This window comes from Hippocampus zosterae, chromosome 10 (genome assembly GCF_025434085.1).
Source record: "Hippocampus zosterae strain Florida chromosome 10, ASM2543408v3, whole genome shotgun sequence".
In the NCBI taxonomy this organism is placed as follows: domain Eukaryota; kingdom Metazoa; phylum Chordata; class Actinopteri; order Syngnathiformes; family Syngnathidae; genus Hippocampus; species Hippocampus zosterae.
Genome location: NC_067460.1, coordinates 20726546 through 20748549, shown reverse-complemented (window position 1 = coordinate 20748549; position 22004 = coordinate 20726546). Strand labels below are relative to the sequence as shown.

General features: G+C 42.6%; 2 protein-coding genes across 34 annotated transcripts in view; both read left to right on the top strand.

Moving 5' to 3' along the window:
* sh3bgr (SH3 domain binding glutamate-rich protein) overlaps nucleotides 1-22004 on the top strand; it is a 192267-nt gene that overhangs the window by 13897 nt on the left and 156366 nt on the right. For 28 of the 32 annotated variants that reach the window (XR_007964432.1, XR_007964414.1, XR_007964413.1 and 25 more), the window contains one exon: nucleotides 27-763. The exons of the other annotated variants lie outside the window; for them this stretch is intronic. The gene's annotated coding sequence lies outside the window, so the exon portion shown is untranslated. Of the gene's footprint in view, nucleotides 1-26; nucleotides 764-22004 lie in introns of those variants that run through there. 32 annotated transcript variants of the gene reach the window in all.
* igsf5b (immunoglobulin superfamily, member 5b) lies at nucleotides 1052-13611 on the top strand. Of its 2 annotated transcripts, XM_052078584.1 has the most exons (10): nucleotides 1052-1539; nucleotides 2515-2611; nucleotides 3118-3426; nucleotides 5307-5434; nucleotides 6681-6846; nucleotides 7281-7412; nucleotides 9803-9827; nucleotides 10591-10670; nucleotides 11329-11393; nucleotides 12749-13611. In XM_052078584.1, exons 2-10 carry the CDS (start codon nucleotides 2563-2565, stop codon nucleotides 12857-12859), a joined length of 1065 nt encoding a protein of 354 aa, XP_051934544.1. In that variant the 5' UTR covers nucleotides 1052-1539; nucleotides 2515-2562; the 3' UTR covers nucleotides 12860-13611. The 2 variants fall into 2 exon arrangements, with proteins under 2 accessions (XP_051934544.1, XP_051934545.1); XM_052078585.1 differs by lacking the exon at nucleotides 11329-11393 and having other exon boundaries at nucleotides 1054-1539; nucleotides 12749-12864.

Below are 22004 nucleotides of genomic sequence, written 5' to 3'. Positions count from 1 at the left end.
TCTTCTGATGCTGCAACTTTGATGAGGCAGTATCTGTCTTTTCAAGCATGTGCCAACAGTAGCCGGAAAGACGTTATCGCAGAGAGCCTTTGTCATGCAAATCATTATTCCATATGAAAATCAAGCAAAAACTGTCCAAGTTAGGCAATATTAGCAATAAACAACTGATTTTTGTAATACAAAAAACCCAAAACAAAACGGTGACATCAAAGCATAAATACTACATTTAGTCACGATCAATGGATCATTAACCGCCTCTCGTTGGCGGTTGATTGTTGGTTATCATGTGGCTGTTTGCTGATATCTTAATCTGTTTATTTTTCACTCATGAAGGGGTATAGGTAAATGTGGATATTAACTGGTTGGGTTCGGTACCTCTAAAAAGTTTAAGAACCATTCATCTAGAAGTACAGTATATATGTATTGACAGTGTTAATGAAATGAATGTGAAATCGCTTTACGGTGTCCCAGCGTCTCTGCCGCACAGTTCGAGGCTTGAGCTCTCAATTGTGGCCTTCCTGTACGGAATGTCCAAAAACGTGCTTATTTGGTTGAAATCAAGCCTCAAACTGTCGATATGTGAATGCGAGCATGAATCTTGTTTGTCTCTGTTTCCTGCGCTTGATTGGCAAACAGTCCAAGGTATACCCCGTCTTTTGCCCAAATTGAACTCGGCGAAGCTCCGGCTCGCCCTCCACCCTAATGAGAACGAGCTGGATAGAAAATGGATGGATGGATGTCAAATTAAAAAATCGATAAGTAATTTGGTGGGTTTGATATAAGATGCATTTTCACGAGTGGCTTGTAGCCATTTTATGCACAGCACATTTATTTTAGCGGGATCAATTTTTAGACATTGTTTTAATATACACATACGTCATTTTAGCACATTGCGCAAAATGATGCCCACTACAACTGGTCAAAGTAATTGACTTGCACTTTATCAAGGCTCAAACTGTCTGAAAGTTTCGAGAGAACCCTACACCCCCCGATGCGACAAGCCGAAAGTCGCCACAACAACCACAGTATGTCCCCGCCCCCCCCATCCATCTCTACAGTAAATATTTCTTTGCCGCCTGACCTTCACTGAGCGGAATGATGTATGGGCTCTTTGACAACGGAAGGCTGTTTCCTCACTTCGGCAAAGAAACCTTTGTTCTCTCACATTTATCAATCTCCTAAAATCCGATATGAGAGCTTTCACAAATTATGATTTTTCAATTAAACCTTTTTAGTGTGGTGGTGTTCAACGTACGCAGGCATTATTCAGTGTGGGGGTTTCATTCTCTAATTGGGTTTTATTTTTATGCCCAATGATCAGTGTGCTCATATAAGGGCCACTGCTGTCTGAGTCACACCGTGCCTTGTGTGTATGTGTGTGTGTGTGTGTGTGTGTGTCACTGGGCAAAGTTCATTTTGCTAATATTTAACCAGATTTTTTTGGGTGATGTAGTGGAGCCTCACACATATAGAAGTAGCGTATTATTGGAATATATTTAGCCTGTGCGATTCTGTCTGCTGTTCCACAATGACAATGAGGTAAATCAGATGCGCTATAATACATCTTTATTTTATTTGTTATTCTTTTTACTCATTTAATCCTAATTCATAATAGAATACAAAATAAAATGTTGATTTATTGTCATTTTGTACATGCACATTAGAATTTGAGTGTCACGCTGCAAAATTAGGAGAAAAATAGTGAGAGCTGAGTTTGTTTTGATTGTACATATTTTAATTCAATTGAATACATAAAAATGTGAAATAATCATTGCAACAAAAAAAAAACACTAAACTGAATAACCAAATGTAACGCTGTGTTGGTTACTTTTACCACTTTTACTTTCTGAGTCACAAATGATATGTTGTGTATGGAGTTGACTGATTAGTGTTTCCCAGTTGCAAAAAGGAATTTACAAATAAAGGTTTTCTTATCTTATTCAATGGGAACCGCTATTTCATTTTAATTTCCCCACAGGAATGACTGTACCGTCCTTTAAAGAGGCCACATTTTCCCATTGCTTTAATTAAACCTACAGGTTACTCGCCATAGGAATGCATTGTTTTATAGCCAGTTTTATTATTGTCGAGTAATTATTCTGTCTTTAATGTGCAATACTTTTCTGCCTGATTAGATATGGATTCACACTCACGGGACACTTCATTGTAAATTTCCCCAGTGTGGGACGAATAAAGGATATCTTATCTTATACCGCCACATTATAATCTTTCTAATATGATCCAGCACGTGTGTAGTACTTCGATTAGGTTGCTCAGTTTTGATTGATGCTTTCGGAGGGTGTGCTTGTGGTCAGGGACACAGCAAACAATGACCACACTGCCAGAATAATAACGCGATTTTTTTGAAAGGCAGAAATGTTGATACATCTCATTAGCATTAGCAAGCTAATGTTTTGGCTTTTCAGTCTAGATTGAGTTGATTAAAAAAAATGTTTCAACCAAGATGAATACTCATCATTGCGTTGATGTAGTCATTGACTGTTGGATTTCCAGGTCCCCTCTGCAGTGATTAATGGATTTCCTCCATTGAGATGCATAATTATGGACATTTTTGTTCTGCTGGTGGTTCTTCTGTTGTGCAGCACTCAAGGTGAGTAGAAAGTTAACTGCTGTCTGTCTGACTTGTGATGATGGTGATGTTACGAGGCCAGTGAAATATGCATTAACAGCCACAGCGCTCGTGTTGAAGTGCGACACTACTTCTGTTTCCACCCACAGGCCATCTAGTTAGAGGAGCTACTAATGATCTCGCTGCAATTTGTTATGAATTTTCTTCCATATAATATCAGTAAGATGGAAACAGTGGCCATGGAAATTCACTGTCACGGGATCTTTATTCCCAATAGGAGTGGGCTCAAATGATGCTCATTAGTGTGCCATCTTCTGTTTGCAATAAACTGTTTGTTTGACCCAGATTATTTTTTTTCCCCCGCAGGCCTCATTTCCTAAATGGATGCATAATTTATTATCTTGTATGCCAAGTTCACCGCAAAGGAGTTATACATCACCACCATAGCATAAACCAATAGCAATAGATTAATTTTCGGAAATGTGGAAAAACCATAACTTTAATATTCTCCGTTAAATGTTTTGCAGTTTCCACGCAACTAGAGCTGTCGCCCATCAGCTTGACTGTGCTTTGTGGGGACGAGGCCCGCTTTACCTGCATTGCCCAGAGTGCAAAGTGGGATGTGATGCTGTGGGAGCTGAACAGCACAGTGGTGGTCACCATCTCCAGAATTCACGGTGTGCTTTCCTCTCCAATTCCCAATGTGACTGCAGTGGAAAGCCAGAATGGAGATGGTTGGGAGTTTGTTCTCAAGAGTGTGAAGAGGCTCCACGAGGGCCAAGTGAGCTGTAACCTCGAGGGCAACGACAAGAAAACAGCAAGTCTCTTCGTTCAAGGTCAGCATCACATTTGTGTCCTTTTTCATATCTATAAATCTATCTGTCTAGCTAGCTCTAGCTAGCTAGCTAGCTAGGACTGACGGAAGCTCCATCAGTCCATCACTGACAAACGTGTTACAAATGACGGAAAACCGATAAACTATGTACCGACAGAAATGCATTTTCATCCGTCACGAGAATCATCACTACAATAACAATGATATAGTGGCGGACTGCCGATGACAGAGTTGGTTGCTACGAAATAATGACAAAAACTGATGATAACGGATGGGCAGCCCGGCCGCTGGTGAATGACAAATGATTGTTAGATTTTCTTGATCTTGTTTAATACTGATGATATAATGTTTTTTTTTTTTAATACTGCAAAACTATTGAGTCCATTTTGACAGTGTAACGGTTAACCGAGATCAGGTTTTCTGAAGGGAAGATCTTTGAAATTTCACAGAAAAAAGATTGCCTCAGCTTTTCATCTCCTTGCATATAGAAGTACAAGATTGAAATCCACCGCACTGCTAACAGTTGCAAAACACACTGAATATAACCTTGATGAGGAGCAAAAAAATGAAAATAAAGTCGCACATGTTGCTATAATTGTAGCCACCCACTCACTTTTGCTGATTCACCATATGAGCACAACCAGAGAAAAACATGCATTTTGTGTTTCAAGCTGTTTTGTAGTTTTCTTTGAAAGGCCTGAAGAATTACATCTAATTATGACCAGTTTGTGGCGCTGACAGAAACAGTGTCATGTTGGGAATTAAAGAGTCTCTAGCATGACCGCAACCTTTGTGAGGATAAGCGGATTAGAAAATGGATTGACGTATGGTGTGTGTATGTGTGTGTGTGTATACAATTCCATATGTTATGGTGATTAAAAGACACAGCGTATTTCCTTGAATCACAAATACATGATGTACTGAAATGTGTTGAATATTGTTGCTGACACAGCATGATTCAGGCTCAGGAAAATGGCATATCTCAGATGAGATGAGACAGTCTGAGGTCTCCATTATCGTATTTTATACTTCATAATTAGCCACACATTTTCAATGAGAGACAGGTCTGGACTGCAGGCAGGTGAGCGTAGTACCCGCACTCTTTTACAACGAAGCCATGCTGTTGTTCCAAGTATCTGTATCTGCTAAAATAAGCAGGGTGTCCATGAAAAAGGTGTTGCTTCGATGGCAGCGTATGTTTCTCCAAAAACTTTTTATGATTTAGCAGGGGCATGAGAGGTAAACCACTCTATAGCGGGTAATGACTTATAACAGCGCTGAGCCTCTCATCAGTCACGAGGAACAAGGGTGCCTGTCGCATGCCAACATTTGCTCTCACCACCCTTTAAATACATCCCAAGCCAACATTGAAAAGTGTATGATTTCCTTTATGGCTCCAAATTCAGCAATCAAATAGTCATTGCCTCTGCCACTCATTTCGCCTGACAACACACTGTACCTCTGTGCACCATAGAGGCTTATTTGGCTGGCAGGGTGTTATAGATGATGGGGGAGGGGGGGGGGGGGTGAGAAGCATTTGTCAGGCTTTTGACACTTTAAGGGGCTCAATCAATCAGCCGTGTCTGTTTTTTCCTATAGATGAACAGGCCTACCGAGGTGCTGTTGATGATCATCTTTTACACACACATGGATGCTGTCAGGGCTAAACCCCTTTTTTAGAGCACCCGTTGTAATACTTGCAAACAACATTCACACTCACATTAACACGCATGGACAATTTTCAAGTCTTCAATTCTCGAGAGAAATCGCAGTGCAACATCGTGGGTTTTGCCAAATTATGGCTACAAGGTTAAATTCTGTGATTGCAAACAGAACTGCACGCATGCAAGTGTGTGACTCTACCTGGTTGTTTGATTTCAGAAACAGGCACTGTGACAGTCCTTGGAGGCAACGCAATAGCTTTGAAAGGGCAATTGGTCCAGTTTGAGTGTGATGCCGTGGGATGGTACCCCGAACCTTCTTTGCATTGGAAAGTCAATGGTAAAAAGGTAAACAAACTAGACTGCTCAAAATGCTCGTTATCCCACTGTCAGTTCAAATGAGATGAGATACTCATGTCTGAGTAGCATTTTTTTTTTTTTTTGCAACAACCCAACTGTCAGACCCGTTAAGTGTGATGCCTTCAATATTCCACCGGCCACAGAATTAAGTCAATTAACGCCAGCAGTGGCAGATGACTGATCCCAGCAGCATTGCCTGTTGCTGGACTGAAGAGCAATGGTGACACGCAACTCAATGAATAAATCTAGGAAAGTTGAATAGAAGTTCATTCATTCATCTTCCGTACCGCTTGATCCTCACTAGGGTCGCGGGGGGGTGCTGGAGCCCATCCCAGCCGTCTCCGGGCAGTAGGCGGGGGATACCCTGAATCGGTTGCCAGCCAATCGCAGGGCACACATAGACGAACAACCATCCACGCTCACACTCACACCTAGGGACAAGTTAGAGTGTTCAATCAGCCTGCCATGCATATTTTGGAATGTGGGAGGAAACCGGAGCACCCGGAGAAAACCCACGCAGGCCCGGGGAGAACATGCAAACTCTACACAGGGAGGCCGGAGCTGGAATCGAACCCGGTACCTCTGCACTGTGAAGCCGACGTGCTAACCACTGAACTACCGGGCCGCTGAATAGAAGTTAATTGACATATTTAAAGACCATAACGTCACATGTTTTTCTGGCTGGCAAAAGCTGAACCATTGTCCGATGGCGCCACTAGTAAATAAACTCTTTTATGTCATTTGACCAAGGCAGAGCCATTGAGTAAGCGCGGTAAATGTCTTATTAATTCAGGTGGGAGCCAATGCCTAAACCTCAGTCATGGTTGATGTACCCTGAACGCTAGCCTACTACCATTATTTGGAAATAGCCCCAGTCTACTGTACCACCGAGTGGTTCTTTTGATGGTTTTTTTTCATGACAGTCTCTTAGGATATGATTGGGTTTTCCTCCTGTGATCCAACTAAGAAGGCTATAATTACAGCTTTCTGTTGCTCGAATTCATCAACGTTGTTTTCTGACATTTACACAGTAGCCAGCTGGATTTCTTCAGGCTCGCGTTCTGCCACCCTGAAATATATTGGTGCCAATTGTTTGCAACACATTCAGAATTGGCTTAGATAAGAACATGGTTGATTTAGAGACAAAAGCAGCCATTTGTTTCGGAAAATGGTTTCAGTGTGGCAATATGCAGCAAGTAATGATGTGTTTGTCTGTCTGGGCTATGGTGTGGAGTTGAGCCAGAGTGAATACAACCTCAGCAGTGAACAGAGGGGGAAGAGCGTCTTCACTGTGAGCAGTAACCTCAGCATGACTGCGAAAAAGAGCTCATGTGTTGACTGTCTGGTCTCAGTATCCGCCCTGCCCGCGCCACTGATGAGCAGCATTCGTCTGACAGTAGGTGAGGCACCACCGGCGTCATGTAAAAGCGGCACCCAAGAATGTCCTGTCGAACCTCTTTCAAGGGAAAAACAATGTGGCAGTACTTCATGGCGGTGCATCTGCTTGTTGCTAGGCGCAAATTCACAAGGCTCAGTGAGAAAACTGTAAAATCAAAACAAAAGTGAAAATCAAGCACATTTGTTGATTTTTCCTGTGAGTCTGGCGCATTATTATTTTTTACTTAAGAACATTTGTAATAAATCACTGGATTTCTGTTGTGTATGCTATTTGGAATTTTTTTTTCTCTCTCAAAATAAAATAGCAATCAGACAGTGAGGAAGAGGATCATATTTATTCTGGTCATGCCATTCTCCTGTTTTTATGAAACAGCAGCCAACCTATACAACAACAAGTTTTCCTTTTTTTTTTCCCAATGTGACCTTCCCTCCTCAGTTGCCGAGGTGGTGCAGGATGAAGATGACTGCACAGTCCCATTGGCGGTAATGTCCTCCCTCGCCGTGCTTCTCCTGCTTCTCCTGCTCTGCATCTGCACTGTCCTCTGGTACAGAAAAAGGAGACAAGCAAGTATGCACTTTTCTTTGAATCGCTTAGGGCGGGGGGGGGGGGGGGGGGTGATATCACCTCTCCCCTTCTCATTTCTGTACCGACACGTTGATTAAAGTATAATGAAGAAGCAAGGCGCTCACACTCTGTGATGTTGGCCTTCACCAAGGACACGCAACATTTTTTTTACTGACTATAAAGAGAAAAGATCAGTTGTCAGCAGAAATGTACGGCTACTTTTATGTGAGCATTTTTGGACATGCAACTGTTTTGAGGTGAATGAAAAGTGAAAGGTAAATATGGGAGAGCAGCAGAGAAATGGTTTTGAATTCGGAAAGAGAGCCAAAACAAACGGATAATATTACATACATACACACATAGAATGCACCATGATATACAATATTAAAATCGTAAAATGTGAAAAAAATCCACATCAGATGAGGTAAAAGAAAGTATGTCATTACAGTACATTTCATTTAGTTATTACAGTGCTATGAACTAATATTTGACCCCTTCCTGATTTCTGTGCATTCAAAATATATACAAATGACTAGAAAAATTGGGCCCTGTATAAAAAATAACTGACGACCTCGATGCGACAAAGGTTTAATCTGATTTGTGATGTGGTCAAAACTCAGGAAGCTTCCAATAACGCTGGGGAGTTGAAATAGTGCCGTCTGTACACCCCTGTGGCTAAGAAATACTTCTGGAGTGTCCACTCTGAGGTGGATCATCGAAGGCGGAGGAAGCTTGTTTCTCCTCAGCACGACAACAAAATTGCCTCGAGTCACGCATTTTAAAAGTTGTCGTAATCCCCGTAACTGATTGGAAAGCAGAGTAAGTGACTTGCGGCTGTGGTTCGGGGCTAAGGGATTAATTTCGGCAGCTGATTCTGTTGCTGAGTGCTCCTTTGGCGATGACTCTCATTCTTACATCTCAAAGCTTGAGCGCAAAAAATGCAGGAGGAATGGTTTGCATCTCAATGAAGGTGTTTTGTCGCTCTCTCTAACCAAGCCATATGTACGAGTAATGTGTGCTTTGGAATTTTTGAAAAGAAAATTACAATGAGCTGCTCTGGTTTCCCTCAGAGACTTGAGCAGGGGGGGGGGGGATTTATTATAAAATGGCAAAGGCAGTTTCTCTCCTCAAAATAGTCACGGTTTTATATATCTCATGGGGCTAACATTGTCTACACCCTTGTTATATGATGTTGAAGCCTTGTGACAGAGCCCAGGAACATTCCGCTAACTTGAGGCTATTACAGGAGAATCCAAAACCAATACAGTAATTGCTGTTGTGTTTTATAGAGGTCCTATTTTCTCGATGCCCCGAGAAGGCATAGTTGCTCTACGGCAGTGGTTCTTCACCTTGTTGTAGGCACGGAACCCAACCAGTTCAAATGCACATTCACCGTGAAAAATGAAAATATGATATTATTATTATTTTTTTTGACAAATTCCAAATGATTAAAAACACAAAAAAAGTAAATACAATTTCAAGACATGAGTTCTTTTTAATTGTGCACAAAATGAACCGCGCATGACGTACTATCACGACAGTCACTAGGAGACTACTGAGCGAACTAAATGTCCCGCAGCACCGATTAGACAAGACATGCCATCCATCCATCCATCATCTACCGCTTATCCGGGGCCGGGTCGCAGGGGCAACAGCTTTAGCAGGGAAGCCCAGACTTCCCTCTCCCTAGCTACTTCTTCCAGCTCTCCCCGGGGGATCCCGAGGCGTTCCCAGGCCAGCTGGGTGACATAGTCTCTCCAGCGTGTCCTGGGTCTTCCTCTGGGTCTCCTCCCGGTGGGACATGCCCGGAACACCTCACCAGGGAGGCGTTCAGGGGGCATCTGTATCAGATGCCCAAGCCACCTCATCTGGCTCCTCTCGATGTGGAGGAGAAGCGGCTCGACTCTGAGCCCCTCCCGGATGACTGAGCTTCTCACCTTATCTCTAAGGGAGAGCCCGGACACCCTCCGGAGAAAACTCATTTCCGCCGCTTGTATCCGGGATCTCGTTCTTTCGGTCACAACCCATAGCTCGTGACCATAGGTGAGGGTTGGGACGTAGATCGACCGGTAAATTGAGAGCTTCGCCCTTTGGCTCAGCTCCTTCTTCACCACGACAGACCGATACAACGTCCGTAGACAAGCAATGTCATGTGATCATCTGCAGCCAGTGATGGCCAAGCGGTCGTTTCATCACTAATTGACATGTTGAGTCGGGTATGTCTTAACCTCCATGGCAGAGGCTCAGTTGAACCCCTGAGACCGATTCTCTGAACCCCTGGGGTTCGATCAAACCCAGGTTAAGAACCACTGCTCTACGGTGAACGTCACCGGAATTCAATTTCTGCAATTTCTGTCCTAAAAACAAAATCCCCCTGTCTGTTTGTCCTTCAGAGAGAAGCTCACAGGACACCATAAGGTAATATTTCTAATCTCTTTGAATGTGCACTTCCTTTTAGAGTGGAGTCCAAAACGGGTGCGGGAGCAAATGATTGCCAATATGGCTTTCTTTAAAATTCAGAGTACTTTTATTTTTGCTTGAGCAAATAAATTGTGATTTTTAAACTAGCTTGCACGAAATAAACATGAACGTATTTGGCTTCTTGGCAGATATAGCGGCCATTATATTTGTCAGCGGTTTTCTCCACAGCCGAATTACATTTTTAGTGTGTCCAGAGAGAGGACTGGGTCTCGTAAAACATGTTCCTTACTGACAGGGCACTTAATGATGAAAACAATACAAGCCCCATGATGAATGACTCCTTTGTGAGGAAATTGTTTGTTCCAGACCAGAGATGAATCCGTTTAAAAATGTTTTATTACTGTTATCCGTTGTATCACGATATTCCTAAAAGGAACAAGCTCATTAAGAGAGTTAAAATTTGCTGGATTTGTTGTTTTTCGAACACCGGTTGGGACATAAGGTCATAAGGTCATAGGAGTTGCTCAATATGGCATCAAATTGAGGGAACCAAAAACTGAGGGGAAAAAAAAGAAAAATATCTGAAGAAAATAGGAAAAAAATTATATATATAAACACACACACACACACACACACACACACACTGCGTATAAAGGTTAATCATCATCATCATCATCGTTTCAGATGTTTACGTCTCCCTTTTTTCTTTTTAAAGTGGCTCTGTGCTAATTGTGACCTTTGTTTGTTTGGATACTTGCAGGTGTGAGGAACGGAACAATGGCCAGGGTTTGCCTGCTGGTGGCAGGATCAATTTGGGATTTATGAGTGAGGCCCCAACAGGTGAGAGTATCATAAGCAGAGGTGGGTCGAGTAACCAAAATTGTACTCCAGTAAGCCGACTGTTCCTTAAGAAGAAGGTTCAATAGCCCTCAAAAGAATTACTTAAGTGAAGCTAAATATTCAGTGAAGACAAGAATTCCAGGATTGAACACCTTCAGATTTGTTTGAATGGTAAAACAAAAATATAAAATAGCAATGTGCAAATTCAGATCTAACTCAAACAATAATACGTGTCAAATAACAAATGAAGTCGACTCGTTTCCTCCATTGTTTCTTCCATGCGCCACGTAAATGTGTCAGTTTTAAAACTTTTCTTTTGTTTGGGGCCATGAGGACTTTGTGTGTGGTCATGTGATTGCCCGGCTCGGTTAGATTGGCGAAACGTGAGCGTGCCTGAGGGTGAAAGTCTGTCTGCCAAACCAAAACAAATAGATTCAAGAGTAATAATAGATGAAAAATAAAATAGTTTTCTCCTCATAACAGAGGCTCAATTCACATACAGTAAATGTTTGACCTCTGTAGTGAATATCAGGGCAAATTTTCGACCAGTTTGGTCAATAACGCGAGAGTTCCTAGAAGCATCAAACGTCATGCAAAAGTAGCTGATCTGCAAGCTGTAAGGTTAGATGCGGCTGAATTGTTTTCTCGCACCTTGCAGATGCTGTTTACAAAGAGATAATCAAGGGAATTCATAGCAAGAAGGATTTGGTCAGCATTGAGAAGGTAAGCTAGAGAAAGACAACAACAGAACAGGGAGAAAGGAAAATTCTTCACTTTGCAAATATTGACAGACTCAAACCACAGATTTAATGAGTATCCGGATGTGTACACAAAGGCAGTGGTCCCCAAACTTTTGTCCGCTGCGGCCCGGCTACTATTCCGCCCCCGTTTGGGGGGGGCTTCCTTGGGCGTAGTGCAATGTTTTACAACAATGAACGCAAATCTCCTTTTTTTTTGTCACCAATATCGAATTACTTTTTAGTGTTAGCAATGCGGTTAGCCACTAAGTATGATGCACTCGAGGCACATAACATTCATTCATCTTCCGAGCCGCTTGATCCTCACTAGGGTCGCGGGGGGTGCTGGAGCCTATCCCAGCTGTCTTGGGGCAGTAGGCGGGGGACACCCTGAATCGGTTGCCAGCTAATCGCAAGGCACACAGAAACGAACAACCATTCGCAACCACACTCACACCTAGGGACAATCTAGAGTGCTCAATCAGCCTGCCACGCATGTTTTTGGAATGTGGGAGGAAACCGGAGCACCCGGAGAAAACCCACGCAGGCCCGGGGAGAACATGCAAACTCCACACAGGGAGGCCGGAGCTGGAATCGAACCCGGAACCTCTGCACTGTGAAGACGACGTGCTAACCACTGGACTACCGGGCCGCCCGGCACATAACATTTGTTGATGAATCAGTTTTGAAGGCGTGGCTCATTGGAGAGCCGCTAGCTGCATTATTGGGCTTTCTACATTAGCATCTCCTTCTTGGGCATAGGCTCTTGCGTTTAATCCTCACGGGGCCTTTTCGTCATTGCAAAGAAACTTTCCAAATACGTCTGCTGTTTGTTTTACTCATTTTGGTAGTTTGTGGATTTAATATTAGTGTCACACAACCGAACCAACTTGAATCGAATCAAGAGTCAATCCTCGTTAATCGTCGATTAATAAATTATGGAGCCCCTAAGGTGACATGGAAGAAAAAAAACGTTGCCTTCCCTCACAAAGATTACGAGACAATGCAAACTTTTCGAGATAACGCAAATTGTTATTTTTTTTTTCAAGGTGATGCTTTAAAAAAAAAGCACGTTGATGTACTTTCGGGTCATCTTCCGGGTAACAATACAACAAACATGGATCGTTTTCACCCGTTGAAATTGGCTTGAAATCCAAAGGCATTAAATCTGTTCTTGATCTTATATACAGTTTCCAAGCCCTCCTCTATAATTCTCTCCTTCCCCGAAGTCGTGTTGTCTCTCAATCAGCCGCGCATGACCCGGAAGTACATGAATGCGCATTTTAAAAAAAAATTCCTAGCCCCCACCCCCCAAAAACTTCCACATTTTGTGTTCCTCAGGTCCCTGATGTTGTAACATCTAGCAGCCTGTGTTTACACAGCGATGGTCACGTCCAAGTCGACCTTTCAGAGGGCAGCTCGAAGAACATCCGGAGAGTTACGACAGTTTAAACACATTTAATGTGTGGTGTGAATGTGATTGCAAAGTATTTTTGCCAAGACGTTCAACTTTTTGTAAAGCCACTTTCTCAGTGTAAGAGTTCTTAATTACAATGGAACTTCTCGTGGCGAAGCCTCTACTGCTAAAAAAAATTAAATAAAGGGAACGCTTGAAAAATGGAACTACAAGTGTTCCCTTTATTTTATTGAGCAGTTTATTTGTCTCAGTATGCTGGTTGACCACTAATGAGAGTTTTCGGTTAGTTTTTTGACAAGGAATAACGGAAAATTTGAAGGAAAAAACAAAAAGGGTCCCGTATTCATGATTAAACCTTTTGAAACACTGCGAGCAATGTCTCAAGTAACTATTATAGGAACTATTTGACATTTTCATGTTTTTGTATGATTTAAAATGAAATAAACTAAAAATGTGGCATTACTCCTATTCATATTGTGACAATTTTGGGAGCAACCTTTTGCACAATTCTAAACGAACGTTTTCCTCACAATTCAGAGCCTTCAAAACATGTATGCATTTAGATCCTTGGATATGCAAGTACTGGAAATGGGTCTGAATCATTTTGTATATGTCTATAACTTATGTCAAACATTAAAAAAAAATCAATAGCAAACATTTCAAGTCTTTTTGAGTCATTTTGATGATGTAGCATATCCCCTGCCGGGCGAACTGTAGACGTCTGCTTTTGCAGCAGCATTTGTCTTGATAATGAGGAGCTAAATGAAACAAGTACTCTGGCCGATTTATTTAAGATAAGATAAGATAAGATATCCTTTATTCGTCCCACAATGGGGAAATTTACACAACCATGCAGCAAATGTGTGCATTCCTTTCCTGTCTTCACATGCTCAATAATTGGCTTCTAAGAATATCACTGGTGGGGGGTGAGGGGGGCGGGGGGTATCTCTGCTGCACATTGATTGATGCCCTGATGGAGGCGAGGACTCTGTGCTAGGGTTGGATTGATTTTATGCATGCTGAGGCAGACAAAGACACATTACAGCATTTGAAGTGGAAGTGTCATCATCATCATCTCATCCGAAGAGGAGTCTGCCCCGGTGTTTTAAGTGCATTTTCAGAACAACCATAATCCAATATGTGCTTCTCGCTCTTTTATGCGTTTCCGACTCGTTGTTCAAGACGCGGAGGACTTGAGGAGAAGCCGTCAACGGCGTGCAAATGAACACAAACGGGATTGTTTGAGCGGTCGCCGGGGCCGTGAGTGTCTTCGGAATGACGTACGCGACAACAGATTTATCTCCACGTGAAGAGCGTGACATAACATTTGCATTTCATAATGGCAAAGGATGAAGAGTGGAGTGTTGGTGAGGAAGGTCTGTGAATCTGCCAGACCTTCTACACATAGTTTCATCATGGGGAATGACATGAATCTCACATAAACAACATTTTCCCTATGGAGAACCAAGCATCATTTTTTACATTTCCGCTTTTTTTTTAACTAAGAGTAAGCCATGGTCCATGTTTATTTGATTATATGTCACATATGATAATTCAAAAAAGTAAAAAAAAATAGTTGAGATGCAAAACGCTGTCACCTTGTTGAAATGTCTTTGTGTCCTTTGTCACCTCCTGGAAGTGCTTGAAAGGAAAAAAAAAAAGCAATCAGTGTTTTGTTCAATGGAAAATACACTTTCATTTCATTCAAGGCTGATGCATATTCTGATTGGAACTCCGCTTCTGCATTTGATTTATCTCTTCTGGCAACATTGATCAGCTGCATATGTCTCAACCCAGCGAAGAGAAACATAATGGGTGCAGGGTTAGGATCGACCAGGCGGCAACCCAAAGCAAATTCGTAAAATATTTACGGGTCAAACCTCTTGGCTGAACTTGATATAAGTGCTCCGTAGAAGCTACAAGCTCATGTGCTTAAGAAAAAAAAAAAAACGACATGTAAATTGTGGTTGGCGTGGTCCCAAACGTCAGGGGATCAGCAAATCCATTTGAACGTGTTACTTTTATGGGCAATAACTCAATCCAGGGCGGCCCGGTAGTCCAGTGGTTAGCACGTCGGCTTCACAGTGCAGAGGTACCGGGTTCGATTCCAGCTCCGGCCTCCCTGTGTGGAGTTTGCATGTTCTCCCCGGGCCTGCGTGGGTTTTCTCCGGGTGCTCCGGTTTCCTCCCACATTCCAAAAACATGCGTGGCAGGCTGATTGAACACTTTAAATTGTCCCTAGGTGTGAGTGTGAGTGCGAATGGTTGTTCGTTTCTGTGTGCCCTGCGATTGGCTGGCAACCGATTCAGGGTGTCCCCCGCCTACTGCCCGAAGACAGCTGGGATAGGCTCCAGCACCCCCCGCGACCCTAGTGAGGATCAAGCGGCTCGGAAGATGAATGAATGAATGAACTCAATCCATTCATTAAGTGTTCAGATCCTCCAATGTGGACAAAGGCAGGGAACTCATGAATCTAGTCAGAGACCGCTGACATATGAATCCAAAATGTTGTTTGTCTCCAAGGTATTCCTTCTGACAAGAGTGACTGACAGGGTTCCCCGAGCCACCTCGCAAGGAAGTCCTTCTCTGCTTCTTCGACTTCCATCGTCTACATCCTGGTTGCTTGCCGATCTGTGTTAGCTAGCTGTCGTGCTAACATGCGCATCGCATTGAGAGCTGGTTTGAATGATTAAAAAAAATATATATTACCCAAATAACTCAATATTGTCCGACACGACTATGATAATAGTCATATTGTTAAATGAATGCAGCATATTTTTGATCCAGCTTTCCACTCGGATTTCATTAGAATGTGCAAGTGGCCGTGATGTGGTGTCTGGTTGGCGTACAATCATTTAGTTGATGAATTTATTTTAAAAAAAAAAGAAAAGAAAAAAGCTTTGTTCAGAAAATATTCCCTATAGTTTATCTTCTAAAAATTTTCTGTGACATTCATAAACGCAAAGACGGCACCCATGCTTGAATTACGGAAAACAGAAAATAGAATGCCTGGCATAGTTTTGTGCTGTTCTTTGTCACCAGATGGCTGACACAGATCTTGACTTTGGAAATCACAACTCATCAGTGAATGTGAGAAGAGAGCGTTTGCTCTCTCTCTCTTTCGCTCGTGCAAAGCTTTCATCATCGCTACCTTCTGTTTCCTCGCACCCACATGCTTGCCGTCGAAGCGGCAGGCTATTAAACAAATTAGATTTCCTCTAGTGGGCCTGACAGAGATAGGCAGAAGCTGAGATGCCTCTTATGTGACCTGCTTGGGCTTAACATTAAACCTCCTCGGGTCTTACTCAGGTGTCACTTGCACAGATCAAAAATGTGAAAGTCTGTGAGCAATTTTTTTTTTGGCAGCAGGATTTGTCAGTTTTGCTTTCCTTTGGCAAGATTGGTTGTTGTTATAGGCCGTATTTCTACAAAACGATTCATGATTAACTTTCTGCAAAACTGCCACTGATTTTCCATTTTGCCCAAACTCGTGGAAAAACTGACCGTAAAGTAAAATTCTGTACCTTATTTATCCTCAAAAATATTTCACCAGAAGCCACAGCTACGAGAAGCATGCTTCCTAAATCGGCTGGATACTATATCCGTGGAAATGAACGTCCCTCATACTGTATCCTACATGAATAATCGAAATGTTTTAATTTGAATGGGATACAGCTCCCAAGACACCGTACCAACTTCCTGTTAGCAATTAGCGACACATCAGCACACTCTTTTCTTGGTCCGTGTTTAAAATGGAACCTTCGGCTAATGGTTCTCTGGAGCCCGCCAAGCCATCTCAAGTGTTACGATCTGCTTTCCAGTTCCTCTTCATTAGCACTGCTGTAAAAGATGCACCGCCCCAAAGTTATCATAAAACCACATGGAAGTATTTGTATGCAATGGCTTAATAGAGGCTCTAAATACAAAACAAGTCAACCTCTGGATCGTGTGGAATCATGGAAAGTGAGGGAACACTGTTTAAAACTCATTCACTCCCAAAGACGTTTTTAAACGTCTTTTCAGACTTGGTTTAGAATTGGGTGGTACTGAATGAGTTTTAATCGATTTGAATCATACCCCATGAAAGTGCTGTTAGTGTTCAACGAAGAATGCTCGTCCATCAACACGACATCGAAAGAAACTCTCGAGAAAGCCTTGTCAGCTTTTTGCGTATTTGTGCCTAACCGTGCATACTAATGTGTAAAAAGCTCTGCCACTTTTTTTTTTTTGGGGGGGGTGACTTGATTCAAACGGGGCTGTTAGGCCCGGTCAGTACCAATTAGGTGACCGTCGCTTTGTTTGGGCTGCCTGGCTAAAAGCGGAACAGTAGCACAGATGAATAACTTAAGACATCCTCTCAAACATCAGCATCAAAGTATACAACTAAGGGCAATTCACTGAGGGGCTAAAAAAAGAAATCGAGATGCAAGGTATTTATTTTTTTCCTACGAGGCGGTTCATCGCAGCTTATTTATTCTTCTTGGCGACAGTGCTACGGCTATCATCACTGAGCGAATTCTGCTGCCTGGCTGAGCGGAGTAATTCTACTGCCTCAGAGTCATTTCCAATCCCAGGCTGTCTCTGTTTCCTCCACTCTCTTTGTGACTCACTGTGTTATGTCAGATCACATTCAGTCATTCATACTTGCCAGAAAAAAAATTTATGATGAACTGAGCAAAAGATTTATTTATTCCCCCCACCCCAGACTGACCAGGGAAAAACTGCGGTAATAGAAACATAGAAACATAACGTGCACTTAACTCATGTCAACTCTCGCACTGGTCTTACGTATGCCTGCAAAGCACCTCTCTGAGTGGTTCAGAATCTGAGCATCAATACCCCCCAACTTCTTCTTCTTCTCCTTTCGGCTTGTCCCTTTTCAGGGGTTGCCACGGCGAGTCATTAATTTCCATCTTTGCCTGTTCTCTGCATCCTCTACTCTGACTTTAATACCCGCAACAGTGCCACAAAAAACATCTGTCCAGTTGTCAGATGTGACTGGCTACATGTAGAGTGCATACAGTGTATATGATGCGATATTACAATATTTCCAACAAAGAGGGCAACCATGCTCACATGCACTGTTGGCAATCTAAGAGATGTATTGAATTCTTTTGTTGAATGCTCTGTACCTTATTTCATCACAAGACTTGATGTTGTTTTCTTTCATGGCAGAATAGTGAAAGAATAATCATGCATTAGTCTCCATGCTTGTGTGTCTGCTGCAGTCTTTTGTGCTGAATGTCAGGACGTCCTTTGCTTTGTCTGATTTAAAAAAAAAAAAGAGACAAAAACAAAACTGCTCGTAGAAAATTTGTACATCCAGTGCCCTAATTTGTGATTTGGAACTTTTGAGGGTGACACAAGTCTCCTGGCTGGGCTCTAATCAAGCGCACTGACTCATCATGTCTGCTCTTTATTTTGCAGGTGGCTGGTTCCCTCTTCTCTGCTGTTTGTGCGAAATACATCTGAGTAGTCTGTAAATGGCAAACTCTTTTTGCCTTTGACCTTTTTGGTGGAACCAAGAGAATTGGAAAAGCGTAATCGCATGCTGTCTTGAGCACACGCTTTCTCCACATGGTTTTGAGCATCTTGATTTTTTACACTCATTCGGGTAAGACTGTTAAAATATGACTTTGCCTGTACACTGAATCGTGTTTGTTTGTCACCAGACATGTTACGTTCAACGTCAGACACACCCACCCGACTTTGGTCCTGAGGTGAGTGAGAAGAGAGTGATTCACGATGGATTTAGTTTCGATCATTCCTTTGCACTTCTGTAAGACGAGTCGCTTTGATCGGGAGCCTAGAAAAGCCACGATGAAGTGAATTCAAACCTCGCCCTTTTTCAGTCAAAGATCACTCATTTCACTCAATGCCAATTAGGCTGATTGACGCCACTTCATTCATTGCGGTCTAATCTTTGGCTGTAAAGACATTCATCTGGTGTGAGGCATCGAGACAGAGGATCCTCATTTCCCTTTAACCGGCATCATTCTTGCTAATTAGCCTGCGTCTGGCTAGCAAAAGGAGACGTGACGTGAATCGCCTCGACTTCTCTGCCACTGCGCGAAAGATGCGGTTAAAATGGTGATCGTTTGAGTGGCCGTAATCCTCATATCTTGAGTACATGACACCACAAGAGTTGAGTTTTTCTTGTTTTATAATTATACTAGCTGGTTCGCCACCCTCTGGGCGGCTCATCAGCTAGTTCCTGCGGAAGGCTGGTAAGGTGGTGGTTCGGCCCACAAAAGTGTTGTTGCTTGGTTCAACTTTTTGTTCATCTTCATTGCTTATCGCGAAAATAAAGAGATGTTTAGCTCTACTAAATAACTAACAATTTTATTGCAATGCTTGTTGGTAGACAACATTTTTTCGCTAAAATGCCCGCGCGATCGTAGTAAGCCACTGCCTGAGCGGCGCAGTGGCGGCGCAGTGGCGGCGCGCAGCGGCGCGGTGAAGTAGGTACGTTTTGAAAAGGGACAGACGGAAGGACAGACCGCGTGCGGGACAACGCGAAATATACTGTATATATGGATTAGCTCCACCCACCGTGTCTAAAGGAGATCAATTACGATTTTCACAGCTTGAAATAGTTGCTTGGCGCCTCAGTAAAAAGGTCTCTGGCATTCTCGGGTCAAGATACAAGAAGAATTGCAACACTTAATATGTATTTGTCACTCTCTGGTACAAATCACACCTTTTCTGGTGTTCAGCTGCGTGTTTACCTGCACAAATGACCCTGAACCGGCTTAACGTTTGTTTTTCATTTATCCACTGAGCGCATCGGTGCCAATTAACCAAAATAGGGCCCATAGTCGCCAGTGTCCTTTACCGGCAGTTTACCAGTCAAAACTCTAAACGGGACTGACTGTGCTATGCATCATTTCGAAATCCGACTGAAAGCCCTTTGTCGTGTTACCGTGCGCCAGTTTTCCCAGAATCGTTTAAATAAAAAGCAGGCCAAAACATGGGTCTGACTAGAATGCAGTTGTATCTGATCACACCTTGACGGTTGACTTGGAGCGCTTAACATTTGAATTTCCCTATATCATGTAGCTCTTTCTTCTGCTGTATTTCAGCCAAAGCAGCAGACTTTTTAAATGACACTGAATTCTAAAAGCTGCATTTGGAAGTGGTGAGCGCCGGATGGTTGTACTTTAATCAAACGCGTGAAGACAAGAAATGTTCAATTGAGCCATAAAATGCTTCAAGGCTTGCAAAATGAGCTACCTGATATGAAGGGTAATGAGGCTGTCTCTCCTCTGAAGCTCGTTGCTTGACTGTCGGACTTGGATCAGACAAGTAGAAACTCGACGCCCCGACTCTTCAATCACTTCAATAATTAAAGCGCGTGTTGACTGTCTCGCATACAAGACTTATCCAGCATTAGTACAACACATCCGAGAGGAATTGTGGGCGAAAATAATGTGATGCACTACCCACTCTTATCCATGCATTTTGATCGTACGACAACAAGAGGGGCGCCGGCATCGTATGTTATAATCCGTTAATTAAACCGTTGGGATTCTTTAGTCATGTGATGAAAACCCTTCTCCTGTTTTGTTGTGTTGGAGAGATTCGGCCACTTGGTGGTTAATGGGAATCCATTTTGTGTGTGTGTGTGTGTGTGTGTGTTGTGATTTTTGCCATTCAAAAAGTAATTGTTTTTCCATTCTCACAAGGCTGATTTCGAGCTTAGTTTGTAGTTTTCAATGACACAAATCTAAGGTGAGCGCTGATCTTGGACCTTTTCATTCTTGGGGCCAAAAACAATCCCTTTTGAAAACGGTCTTTTGATCTGCTATAATGAAAAGTTTGTTTTTGTGCCACCTGCGCTTTGCTTGTCTACATACTCGTTTGTAAGCTTTAACCAGCGGGGGCGCATTGGTCCAGTGTGACTTTTTCCTGACTTTGTTCTTAATTGGGGCAATCCATTACATGCAGTCAAAACTTGTGAACAGAAAACTTTTAAAAGGTCATCAACAGAAGCTGAGGGCAGGCTCCCTGATGGTGTGAAAGCCCAAGTGAATAATGTACAGATCTGTTACAGATCATCAATATCATGCTTTCGGATTACCTCAGCTCCACCTTGTTCAAATTAGGATGAGGTGATGATTTAAATAAAAACAGAGTATTCATGAGGTTTCAGAGTTCTTGAGCATTTCCATTTGTCAGATTGCCGACATGACTGTTAAAATCGCCCCCAAAAACCTCATAGTCAAAATCAATGCACACAAGCGACAGTAACTTGGCAAAAACCTTTTGTGTAACATTTTGGATCGTTGCTCGGTGGGAGAATTTGGACTGAAGAACAGCATATTCTCCCGCTCCCCCTTGTTGTTTGTTCATAAAAGCCCCAAAATGACGCCTGGTGATTAAATTATTATTTTTTTAACCCATTTTGTACAGCAACGTCAAAGAAAAGAGACATTGTTAAGTTGGAAGTCTTTGTTTACCATTGAGGAGATTTCAGTGAAACAATTCCTGTTCACAAAAATCAGAAGCATGGTACATTTTCCATCACGTTACAGACCCAGAGCTGCGTTTCCTCCCTCGGCAGTGTATATCACAGTGTGTTTTCTTCACGTTGCTATTTTAATCAGGCAGTTACCAGGTAGAGTAGAGAGAAAAGCTTTTGTGCTTTTCCCTAAACGTGCCCCCTCTTGTGTCTTCCCGTGATCCACTTGGCACGCACTGTGCAATCCCATGCTGAGACCTGCCTCATGGCGACGTTCACCGTCTCCTGTGGTACTGTCTACATCACAGTGCTTCCCAATGCTGCCAGTTTTGAAATATTTCACCGTTCGCCTCCCTGAAACGTCCTTGAATCGTATCGCACCCCATGTAGTGAGATACAAATAGATTTCTCTTTTTTTTTAATGGATGTAAAACAAATATAAATTAATCGTAATCCAAGTGAATGTACTGAAAATCATGTGAAATCATCTTTGGAGAGATGTCACGTAGCAAGGTGGTGGTGGACCCCAAAAAGCAGGCAGGAGGGAGGAGCGGGAGGGGGGGGGTGTATTTGAAGAATTGTATTGATAAAACACAGAAAACTAAATCCTAAGCAAACAAAGTCCAAAGTAGCAAACAAAAATCATGACTGAAGATAAAACATAACGGCAACCAAAACATGACTGAAACAAACCTGATGGTAGCAAACAAACATGGCAG